Source organism: Pogona vitticeps, chromosome 5 (assembly GCF_051106095.1).
Source record: "Pogona vitticeps strain Pit_001003342236 chromosome 5, PviZW2.1, whole genome shotgun sequence".
NCBI lineage: Eukaryota > Metazoa > Chordata > Lepidosauria > Squamata > Agamidae > Pogona > Pogona vitticeps.
The window spans coordinates 22838153-22850211 of NC_135787.1; the positions used below are offsets into that span (position 1 = coordinate 22838153).

Sequence of the window (12059 nt, forward strand, 5' to 3'; positions counted from 1 at the left end):
CTTCTGCACCTTTAAACCAATACTAATATGTGAGTGAAGATCCGACGGTGTGCTTTCATATACAAAGCCAGTGAAAGAGGGGCTTCTTTCCCCTAGTGCTAACACTCCTCCATAGAGGCACCCATCCCATAAAGTATCTTTTAAAAAACTGTTCTAGCTTTCCAGAACAGGGTTCCTCTCCCCAGGGAAAGGGAGCTAATGATTCTTGTGGAAATAGAGAAGTATATAACTGGACTCTAACCATAATGATCTCATTATAGCCTTCAAAATTTTTTAAAGGGGTACAGGAATTCGGAGATATTTGCCAGCTCTTCATTCATAAATCAGCTTCCCCCTCTGGCCTCTTTTTTTGTCCCATTCCCTACATTTCTGGAAGTTACTTTACCATCACAATTAGTTTTAAACACACTTGCTCATAAGCAAATATAATTTCTGTGGGAAATCCTTTTGAGTACGTACTTAGGACATGGCTATAAACTTTAGGAAAAAGTTTACAGAACAGGTTACATTTGACAGTTCGCAAGCCTGAGGGAAATGGACTGTGGCTTCAGTCCAGCAACCATTGGCTGTGATGGAAGATGGAAAGTGTTTTTGAGAAACGCGAGGGATGTTATCATGCTTATCTAGGAAGGAAACAGAAGTTTAAAGGGGGAAACTGGAAGGTAATCCTGAACCCATCCTTCCAACTGTTAAGTCTCCCAGTTTATGCCTCCCAAGTACGGGAGGCAACATGAAAGGGGGACATTTGCAGGCAACAGTCTATAGCCTACGTGTTTTCCATCCTGGGAATTGTGACCCCCCAAAGGGCGTGCAAAGTTTCTTCTGGGAGTTACAGTTCACCTTACATGTGTTGCAGCCCTTGTTAAATAATTTCTTATTTAACCTTTCAGAGTGGGATGTTAGAGTGTATGTGTATGTATGAGAAAAAGGCCTGGGGAGGGGGGGGAGAAGGGATGACTTTGCCCCATTAAAATGCCTTTTTATGCAAACATGGCAGGGCAGGTCACTGGAGGGTTACCTGGCTATTATAAAAGGGGGTCACGACTCAAAAAATGTTGGGAACCACCGGCCTACAAGAACTCTTAAACACTTCCTTTTCTATCCTCAGCATGCGGGGTTTGGAAACACGCATCTGCCAAAATAACATCTAGGGGTTTTTTGCTAAAATTGCAACCAGAGATTTTGGGAAGTCTTTGGGTCCGAGTCTCAAATCCAAATCTTTGGTACCAAACCTGAAGTCAGAGTCTAAGTCTTAAGCCCCAAGTCTGAGTCCCTAATGGAAACAAGTTTTTTCCTTAGAAAAAAGGGAGGAGTTGGGTGGCTTTCGAGTAACAAGTCAAGTTCAAGTCAATGGGGGGGGGGGGGAATTGAGTCACTGATGCGACTTGAGCCTGGCTGGACAGCGAGTCCTGCAACTCAAGTCCCCATCCATGGTTGCAACCCTATAGACACATACTTTGGAGTAAGCCCCACTAAACACTGTGGAATATACCCTTGAATGATCATTCATAGGACTGGGTTATATGTCAATTTAAAGAACTGGGAATTCCACCAGCCATAATTGTGTTGTTCCACTTGCTTGAAGGGGGCAATGAATTTGATCCTAACCATGTTCGCTTTGAGCTACATCCCACTGTTCTGGGTGGGACTTACTCCCAAGAGGATGTGTTCAGAACTACAGCCTTACTTTAGTTGTAACTAACTCGCTGAACTGGGGCTGTACTATCTAAGAAAGAGTATCACAAAATGGCACAAGAGATTACACTTAATGAAAAAAAAATCTTTGTTAGTTATTGTTCAGTGTTCAAATCCAGCATTTACTGTTTATTGTAAAAATCACAATATACATTCTTTGAAATGTTCTATGAAATAAACAGGAGTGCATTCGCAACCAAAAAAATAACAGGCAAAACTATATACAACTGATTTCTACCATCTCAAATATAATCCATATAAATTTTTGCATTGATGTGATATTCAGTTGCTATATATGTACAATAAGCTGCTAAGGGAAATACTGAAAGAATGGGTTATTAAACTTTCCAAAAGGATAGTTCAATCTGGCAAGGGCAAAAGTAAATTGATATCAGCCAAGTCTGTTTGTTTTTTTAATGAATATCTTAAATTAATGGTAACAATGCCAATAAAATGTATCCATTTATAAGATAAAAACTCTTATCAGTCACAGTTGCAATTCTCACTGTCTTGCTAGTTTTGGTGACTTTACATCTCTCAAGCAGTAAAGTAATTTTCTAAACCAAATGAGCTTTCCTCACCAAACATAGTCTCATCTGATATGTTCATCTAACGAGCAACACTATAATTTTAATAATAACAGGGGTTTAAATATGATTACAAGTCTTTCCTCTTGTTTTCCTCCATCTAAAAATAATACTATTAGTCATTTACACATTTTTCTCTTTTGCTGTCTGCTAAACTAAATACACGAACTGAAATTTCCACAATATCCCCACCTGTCTGTCGTTTGTATGTCTATCAAACTTGAAAACCTGCCTTTACAGCTCTGTGATATGCAATACATTGTCAATTCTGAGGACAGATTTTTAAAAATAAATTTATGTACATTTCAATCACACATAATACCTTCAGTCATAGATGTATTTTACCCAACTGTAAAAATGTATCACAAAGAGCTATTTTTGGTAAGGACGCATTGCTAAAAAGCATATTCTTCTTTGCATACTTCACCAGCAAGTTTATCCCTTATCACCATCATATTACCACCTTAAAAATGAGCTAGCTGTTATTTATTTTTCTGAATGTATGCCAGTTATTAAATTGGTGAGGGAGCTAAACAAATTTCTTGAGCTAACTTCCAAACAAAGCAGACTCCACACAGCAGGCTAAAAGGGGGACAGCAGGGAATGGATCCCTCTAATGGTCACAATTTATTTCAAAATTAAAACTAATGATCAATGTGCATTAAAAATATTCCAGATTTTCAGAAGATTCACTACTGCTTTCACTTAAGATTTTAAAAAGTGTACATGTCACCAGATGGATCCTGTTCGGGCTAATTTGTGTGATAAACTCAGTTTGTGTAGAAGTGTTTTAAACTCCAACCCACAAGATATCCTTTCTGACTTTTTTTAAATGAAAGGCAAACTTTCTTTCCCAAACTGCAAGTTGAAAGATATTTGCCCCCTTTTCTTTACCGAAGACCAAACCTAAGGTGTTTTTTTAATCAACTAAAATGAAGACATTTCGAAGTCCCCTTGCTTCCTTTTCTTCCAGGGGTCCTGCCACCCTCCTCCCCTCTAAACTGGGGTTCTCAGTAGGTCCAGAGACTCCCCCCCCCCCCAGTGGCTGCGTGTGTGCTGCTCTGTATGGTGCGTGCGGTAAAGTGGAGAAGTTTTTTAAAAGAAAGAAAGACGAAAACCCCTGAACCTCACAACCTGAAAGAAGCTTCGGAAAAGGGATGCTGCATCTTGAAACTAGACAAGAAGCACTGTAGAGGTGGGGGAAGGGGGTTCACGAGGGACGGCGGGAGGCTGGGAAGAAAGAAATCATCTCCTCTGACCTCTAGCGAAGTGCCAGGTTTTTTCTTTAGCTCTTCACATTTCCTAAATTTGCAGATCTGGTGTCCCGTTTTGCGGTTCCTGCAACTGCTGCAGACGCCACAGTTGATGAGCCTCTTACAAGGCACGCAGACCCCGCACCTTTTCCTCTTCTTCTTGGCAGGGTTGCCGGCCCCTCCGCCTCCTCCAGCGCCGCCGCCGCCTCCTCCAGCGCCGCCGCCCCCGCCGCCGCCGCCGCCGGCTCCTCCGCCCCCGCCTCCTCCTCCTCCTCCCCCTCCCCCTCCTCCGGCGGCTCCCAGGGAGGAGGAGGACGACGAGGAGGAGGAATGGCTCTGCGGGCAGTCTGCCAGATTGGCAATTTGAAACGCACTGTCTGTGACGGCTGCTGAGGCTGCTGCGGGGGAGTGAAGGGCTGTCATGACGATGACCCCGGGAGGTAATGAGATGCCCCCTAAAGCCGGGATAGCGGAAAAAGTCCCCACGCGCTCGGGGAGATTCATTATCTCTGCTTCAGCAGCGCCGCATTTGAGCTTGTTCATGCATTCCCCAGCCAAAGGTCTGCAGTGTTCAGGGGCTAAGGTGGAGAGGAAATTATTATTTGCCATTTGCAACGAGGGCTGCTCGGCTGGCGCGCAGCCAGGTTTGCCCAGCCGCTGGGACTCGTTCCGATGGTGCAGGCTGGCCCCGCCGCCGCTCCTGCCGGCGGCTGCGGCGGCGGCGGCGGCGGCGGCGTGCAGCGAAGCCGCGGGGGACGACGACGACGAGGACGAGGACGCGGCGACTGACGAGGCCGCGGCGGCGGCGGCCGCAGCAGCAGCAGCAGCGGCGGCGGCGGAGGTGGAGGAGACGGCGGCTTTGCGGGCCACGCCGCCGGCCGCGGCCGCGGCGGGGTTGGGTCCCCCGACGCCCGCCCCTCCGCCTCCCGCGCCGCTGCCCCACAGCATGGCGGTGGCGGCGGCGGCGGTGGCCGTGTCGCAGTTCCAGGGGGACATGCCGATGCGGGCGGCGGCGGCGGCGGCGGCGCTGGGGAAGATGGGGGTGGTGATGCGGGCGATCTTGGCCGCCTGCGGGAAGGCCCCGCCGTTCGTCTTGTAGAAGGTGGCGAAGGAGCGGTACCTCTCCATCTCCGAGTTGTAATCCACAAGGCTGTTGAGGGCGCCGTCGGGCAGGTGGTTCTCCTTGGGCAGGCCGCCCGGCGCCTCCGGGCTGGGCCCCGTCTCCACGCACACGTTGGTGTTCATGGTGCCCAGGGGGTGCGGGGCGTGGGGGTGGGGGTGGGCCTGGGGCAACAGGGTGGGGGGAAAGGGGGAGGGCGAGGAGGAGGAAGAGGAGGGGGAGGAGGAGGGGAGGAAAGGGGGGCCGGGGAGGGCCAGGGGAGGGAAGGGCAGGGCGGGGAGGAGGGCCACTGGGGCCGCCGTCGGGGGGGCAGGGACGGGGCCTGGGGGGCCGGAGGGGGGGTCAAGGAGAGGGGAAGGGAAAGGGGGAAAGCCTTGCCCTTTAATCCTCTTGCGGGGACATCTCTCCAGACGGCGAAGTCTCAGGCAGCCTTTTCTGGTGCATCCTCCTCTCCCCGGAGAACTGTCACAACCGAAATAAAGAAAGTCATTTCGGAAACCGTCTGCACACAGGAGAGGAAATCATAACGGCAACAGTAACGGGTGGATGGATGGATGAATAAAAAGGGAGCCCCGAGTTTGTGTTTGTGTTTTTTTGTTTCTTTTTCTAAAGAGCCAGAGCGAGAAAGGGAGACGACGCTACAGAACACACGGAGGGCGGGCAGCCACGTCTGTCACTCCTGCTCGTTTGCATAACAATCAATAAAGACATGATCCGGCCACCGCAGCCTCCTCCTCCTCCTCCTCTCCCCCTTCCCCGGGCTGCCTTCCCCTAACCTCCTCCTCCTTCCTTCCCTCCCTCCTGCGCCCCAGTAAATACTTTAATAGCTGGGAAGGGCGAGAGAAGAGAGGGGGGAAGGCTGACAAATGCCAAGGGAGAAGGGGGCAATTGGCGTGTTAAACGCACGGAAATGATTGGGTGGGAAAAGGGCTCTAAATCCTCTAACTAGAGGGCATCGGAACATTAGGAGACGTGTGAACAAGCCGGGTTGCCAGGGTAAGCCGGTGCTGAAAAGCAGAAGGCAGGCTCCGAGGCAGGAGGAGGCGGGCGAGAGAAAGAGCCGGAAATCAGCAAATGGGCTGCTGAGGAAAGGGAACCGGGGCTGGCGAGAGAAGTCTCGGCTGCGTTGGGGGAAGTATAAACTGCAATCGCGGCCAAAGAGCCTCCTCGGTCGGGATCGCTCTAAAATGGACGCGTCGCCCTGCGCTCGCTCTAGTTCTTCCCAGACTCGGCGGCTGCCAAGTGTGTCCGAGGTCTCAGGGTCAGTAGGTTGGCTCTCGACACCACCGCCAAGCTCTGCTATGGGGTCGCGAGGCGAAGTCTTTTGGGGGCAAGGGGTATGATCCAACCTGGCGAGTTCCTTTCTCCCACCCACCCCCCTCTCTCTTTGAAAAAGTAAACCGGGGATAAAGGTGACAGAGACTCAAGTTCAATAGATTTCTGTCTCCGATCCCGCCAGCGCATAGGGAGCGCATAATCCTTTACTTTCAAAACCGTGCTGTTTAATATCCGAGCCAGGGAGGCTGCAAACACTAATAAAACTGTAGAAATGTCCCCACATATATATCTGTGCACACATTCTAGTTCTTTTAAGAGGCTATTTTTTAAAAAAGGCTTTGCAAGATAGAAAGTTACCTGCTCAACCAATTTCATACAATACAATGGTCTAGCCTTTGGGAGGGGTATTGATTTGGGTCATTTTCATTTCTTATAGGCCATTCTTATAACAACACGGTGGGTGGGCACGTTTTGTTAGTAACACTGGAGAGGTACAGTATAGTATGTAAAATAAAATATAAAGCAGACTGTGCACAGGGTGTCGTTACGGTTCTTTGTACTCCAGAATATAGTTCCTTTCCCTCAAAATATATATATATATAATCCGTTACATCTTGCAATTCGTGCATTTAGCTCTCCAGACATACTAAGAAAAGGCCCAGTTACAGTTTTACATGCCATTCCAACAGTTGAAAAATAGTTATCCATTATACTAATTACCGTCATAATTGGACTAACGAACCATTTCTAACCCATTCGACAGCTGCAAATGAATAAATATAAAAGAAAACACCAAAAAAGAAAATGATTTGGGTAAACTAATCCACATGACAGGAAAGCAAATCTAGAAGAAACTACCTTTGCTGGAAAAGGGACCAATGGGCATCCTTCAATCACTGGGAGATTTTAATCAGGTAAGAACCACCTTTGCAGTTTCACATCAGGGGAAAAATAATTAATGAAACCATTGCTCCCGGTAGGGGAGATGTTGGAAACGAGGTCTTCTCCCTATCATGCTACTCTCACACACAAAATTCACCACTGAGATCTTTCACATGTAAATTAAACTACTTAAATAATATATATAAAAATAAAACTATAGTTTCAAGTCTTTTCTCAGCAGCTGCTTTTTAAAGAAAAAATCTGTGTAGGCAATTCACTCTCACGAGAAAGGACCCTGCTAATGTTTGAGTCTTAAAAAAAAAATCAAATAAATGGAAGCTCTAAAACACAACAGGCATTCATGCCCCATTTTCGTAGTATTAAAGTGGCTTTCCTCCACCAAAGCTCTTTGCTACCATTCCAGCCTCCCCCAACCCTCAAATCCCCTTGGCAAGGTTTATTGCTCCCAGAAACGAGAAAATTATGGTGCCCACCAACCAAGTCATTATTGTTTAATCGATGCATCTCTAGAGCGCGAAAGAGGTGTCTAAGACGCTGCTATTGATTTTTGTTTCTTAAAAAGATTAAAACTATAGCCGTATTTTTTTAAAAAAAAGAGGGGCCCCTAAAAATTCACGACTTGCTCGTTGCTTTAACCAATGTGACTGTACGTGTTACAATATTGCATTTCTGTTCTCCTAGAGACAGAGATCAAAGGTCATTTAGCATTCAGGAGGAGGGGCTGGTGTAGATTAATTAATAAATTAATACAGCAGCGCCTTTTATTGCCCAAGCCTAGTATTCATCTACTTAACAACCCCAGTGGTCCAGGAGACGGAAAGAGAGAGAGAGAGAGCAGAAGGGGAGATGGAATAGAGAAGAAAGAAAAGAAGGAAGGAAGGAAGGAAGGAAGGAAGGAAGGAAGGAAGGAAGGAAGGAAGGAAAAGATTCAAAAACGATCACTTACCAGTCTCTGTATTTGGGGAGGGGGGCTTGGATTTGCAGACGCTTAACCCGCCTGTCTGTCTTTAATTAGTTGCACATCTCTCCCTCACACAAAGAAGGGGGTTTAAAACAAAAACAACGAAGAGGAGGAGAAAAAAAGGAGAGAAGAATATCCCGATGTGTCTTTGGCAGCTTCTCAATTACAACTTTGATACTTGTAAACAAACTATAAAAGGCGGCGATGGGGGTGGGGGTGGGGGTGAGTTGGTGGGAAAGAAATAAAGACGACGATCCACTAAGCAAATACCTGTAAGTGGTGTTTTTTTTTCTTGTTGCAGAGAAAGGAGGAGGAGGGAAGGGAGGGGGAGGAGAGGAAAGAGCAGGCTCTCTCTGTGTGTGTGCGTGTGTGTGTGTGTGTGGTGTGTGCACGCGTGAATGTGTGAGAACGCTTGGCTGTAGTGCTCGGTGGTCTCCCCTCTCTCTCTCCCTGCGCGTTGCGCTCCGTCTGTCTCTCCAGTCGCTGTGTGTGAAGGAGGGAGGGAGGGAGCCAGGGGAGTCTCTTGCGCTCCCTCTCCCCCTCTCTGTTTGTGTGTGTGCCTCCGTGTGTGTGGTAGCTGGGGGAGGGGAGCAAAGCGAAGAGGCGGAGGGGGGAGGGGAAGGGGGGGAAAGAGAGAGAGAGAGAGCGCGGGGTGGCGGCGGTGGAGAGACAGAAGGGCTGCGCCTCGCCGAGGAGGTGAAGAGGATGCGGGGATGTGGACACCTACTGATGATTGGCTGCAAATTACACCGGGAACAAGAGGCGCGCACGGGCCACTGCCTCTCTGCCCCCTCACAAATCCCCTCCCCACCCTCGCCGCCGCCTCCTTCTCCTCCTTCGGCGCGCTCGACGGAGCGAGCGGCCACATTTTGCCGCCCCTCCTCCTTCGGCTGAGGGGCGGGAGGCGAAGGTGGCGGGGGGGGGAGAGAGAGAGCGAGGGAGCGCGGAAAAGCTGCCTAGAGGCTCATTTGTAAGGAGCAGGCACTTGCCGTGGACTCCAGCCTCTTTATTCCCCATTAACTTGCCTCTGTGAGTGCGTGCGGAGAGCGCAAGGGAGGCCGGGGCAAGGGGAGGGGAAGGAGAGGGGAGGGGGAGGGAGGGAGAGGATTGGGGGTGGGCGGGGTGGCGAGGGTGGGCGTGAGGCGGCGGGTTGTGTGGCTGCCTGGCTGGCTGGCAGCTGAGGGAAGGTTCGGACGGAACAGGCGAGAGCTCTCCCCCCCCCCCCGCGCGCTCCGCCCGCCCGCCCGCCAGCACAGCCGCAGAACGAAGGGGGAAGGTCCTCTCTTGTTAGAGAAGGATGCTTTTCATAAGCACCCCCCTCTCACCTCGTCCCCAGGCCCACCCACTCCCTCCCGCGGGCCCCCGCACTTAACCCTTTGTAAGCGGGGAAGACTATCGAAGCAGTGGGCTTTGGAGAGGCTTTTCTGGAGAGGGCGGCGGAGAAACGCGAGCGAGTGAGGGGGAAAGCAGCTCCCGCCGCCGCCGCCGCCGCCGCCGCCGCACTGGGAGGTCTCCCAGCGCGCTGAAATGCCCGAACCAACCCCGAGCTCAGAAGTTAACGCGAGAGCAACGACCTCGTCGGCTTCATTCTTCCCAGGGCTCTTCGCCAAACGCGCGTTTGCGGTCTCTCTCTGAGCCTAAGTTGCATCTCACGGAGCTATGTGCAAGCACAGCATGAAAAGACATCATCATCATCATCATCTCGCTCCAGTGGAGAGCTTTCCAGCTGCTGCGCGGCTTCCTCTTCGCTCCCGAAATCGTTTCGCAAACGGCAAGGGTGTTGCTGCAAGTTTGCTCTCTTGCTTTTTTCTCTCTCTACAACCCTCAGGAATCTTTCATGGTCACACTTTGCTCCGATAACCCAGAAATTTTCTGAAAAGAATTCGGATGTTTAAGTGTAGCTTTTTACCTGTGTTTTAAGGATAACCAACTTAAAAAAAAAAAAAGATAATACTAATGTGGCCTGAAGTCAATTCTGACTTATGGTGATTGCTTTTCTGGGGTTGTTAGGTAGCGAATACTCAGAAGTGGTTTACCCTTCCCTTCTGGGGATGCCCTGGGACTGTGCAGCTTGCCCGAGGCCACATAGGCTCTACTTGCAGGAGACCCAGTGGGGAATTGAACTCCCAGCCTGTGTACCTAAACCACCGAGCTATGGATTACAGAGGTCAAAAATAAGAGCAAATCTCGTTTAAAGATGAATTAGCACTATATCTACTTTATAGAAAAAGTACATCTAATCCAGGTTAAATTGAGATTGTTGTAATACAATTATAGAAACGATACATATATATTTTATTTCAGTAACATCTTGTAGGGGGAAGTCACTTTAAATATAGGTGAGTTCAGAATGATATAAAGTTGCCAAATAAAAATAAATAAGTGAACAATGCCTACAGAATACTTAAAATAATTGTGTCCTGTCAAGTCAATTTTGACTTACGGCAACCCTTTTCAGGATTTTCTAGGTATTTGCCAATAGCTAATCAAACAATCACTAGAGGTTGTGACCATACTGCTGCCCCCAATATTAATACCCTGTTAATTGACAGACTAGGAGAATTTCCTTTCCCGAATTCTCAAGGTTTCTTACATCTTTCTACGTTTACTGTAGCTGTAGTCTCATTCTTTTCCTGAAAATTCTATTTCCTTCCACATTCTCAACTCTTAAATCTACTTTTTTCTCCCCCACACATCTTACAGATCAGGATAAGGCTAGGATTGGATGTCCAGTTTCACTGTCATTTCCTCAGTTTCACTTTTTATTTCCTTTAATGGAAAAAAAATCTTATGTTCATTTCACTAAGTTTCTGCAGACATGTGAGATTCCTGGCTAGTCGTTATTAAAAACAAGCAAACCAGAAATCCAACAATCGATACTGTTAAAATTAGATTGTTGTTACAATCTAATTTCCTTGTGTGGAGGGGATTGTGTAGTCCCTGCCTGACATTTGTTGAAATAAGAAGCAGTGAAAGGGAATGGAAACACTAATTTGCCATCACAAATGTGGCTGGATGCCCACGGGTTCCAATCAGACATTTAAGAGCAAAGCACTCAAAGTCCTCTACCTGGGTTGGTGAATCAGTCTTGTGTTCTCTCATAGATGAATTTTTAAAATCCCATGTTCTGTCCACTAAAGTTATAATGAAATGTGTGAATTTCTTATTTTGAAATGAACCAGACAAAAACGACAACCAAACCTGCTAGGGATTCCACTTTGTCCAAGTCCTAATCCAGAACCCTTCTGTTAACCCTTCCCTATAACACGGGTCTTGTTTCCTCCCAAAATCTTCAACTCAGTGTCTTTGTACTCCTTTCCTTCCTTTAATCCCATTACTTTCCAGTACTACCTTGCAATGCTTTCTGTTTTCTTCTCTCTTACAATATCTTCTCTCCTCCCACTACAAATCCAACATCTTCCAAAGATTCTGATGGGATCCACCCATTGCTTTCCCTTTCATTCTGCCATATACCTTACTTACAGCTAATTTCCTAAATCCAGCACCATTCTTTTCCTTTAATCTGAAACAACATCCTGATAGTCTCCCATATATTCATCAGCGACCTGTCTCAGTGGTGGAGTTCTTCCTTTGTATACATAAGGTTACATCCCCAGCACCTCCATGTATGTCTTCAGAGAGAGGACAAAGGGGCCACACTGCCCTGGAATCCTACGTTCATGTATTATTTTAATGTACACACATGAATGTGCTGCGTCTTAATGCTAGGCACTGTATATACCAATTATCTAACCACTGGACAGCTTTCTCTCCTGCCTCCGGAAAAAGTCTTGTAGGTCTGGAGAGATTAGTTCCTGAAACTTGGAGAGCTGCTGCCAGCCTGTGTCCAGAATACTAGACCAGATGGATCAAGAATCTGGCTCAGTACTGTATAAGCCAGTATCCTGGGTGGACGTTTGCTTCTCACACTGCATGCACACCACATCTCTCCCATCCTCCACTTTCATTTTGTTTTGGAATTGTTGCCTCCATTGAAACATGCGCCATGCTTCAGAGGGAGCACCTAGCTACTCTCCTCTCTCCTCTTACTTTCTCCATATGGCAAGTCTTCAGTGAGTACACTGAGGAGGAATATCTCCACTGTAGACCTGTTTCATCCCATGTGCAGAAAAGGATGATAAAGAGGATGGGGCTAAGTGTTCCCTTAAAATATGGTGCATGTTGCCAAGGATGGAACATGCATCTCTTCGAGCATGTTTTTAAGAAATAAATATCTCAGAAATGTGTTGTTTACTGGTTTT

General features: G+C 47.8%; 1 protein-coding gene across 2 annotated transcripts in view; it reads right to left on the reverse strand.

Annotated features, from left to right (window-relative positions):
- The window catches only part of CXXC4 (CXXC finger protein 4), a 66316-nt gene extending 57684 nt beyond the window's left edge, over positions 1-8632 (reverse strand). Inside the window, exons 1-2 of one of the 2 annotated variants that reach the window (XM_073001843.2) lie at positions 8068-8632; positions 3542-5117 (exon numbers count right to left, since the gene is read on the reverse strand). In XM_073001843.2, coding sequence (XP_072857944.2) covers positions 3542-4780 — 1239 coding nt within the window. In that variant the 5' untranslated portion in view covers positions 4781-5117; positions 8068-8632. Of the gene's footprint in view, positions 1-1796; positions 5118-8067 lie in introns of those variants that run through there. The other variant, XM_073001842.2, reaches the window with a different exon arrangement.
- Between the last annotated feature and the right edge of the window lie 3427 nt (positions 8633-12059).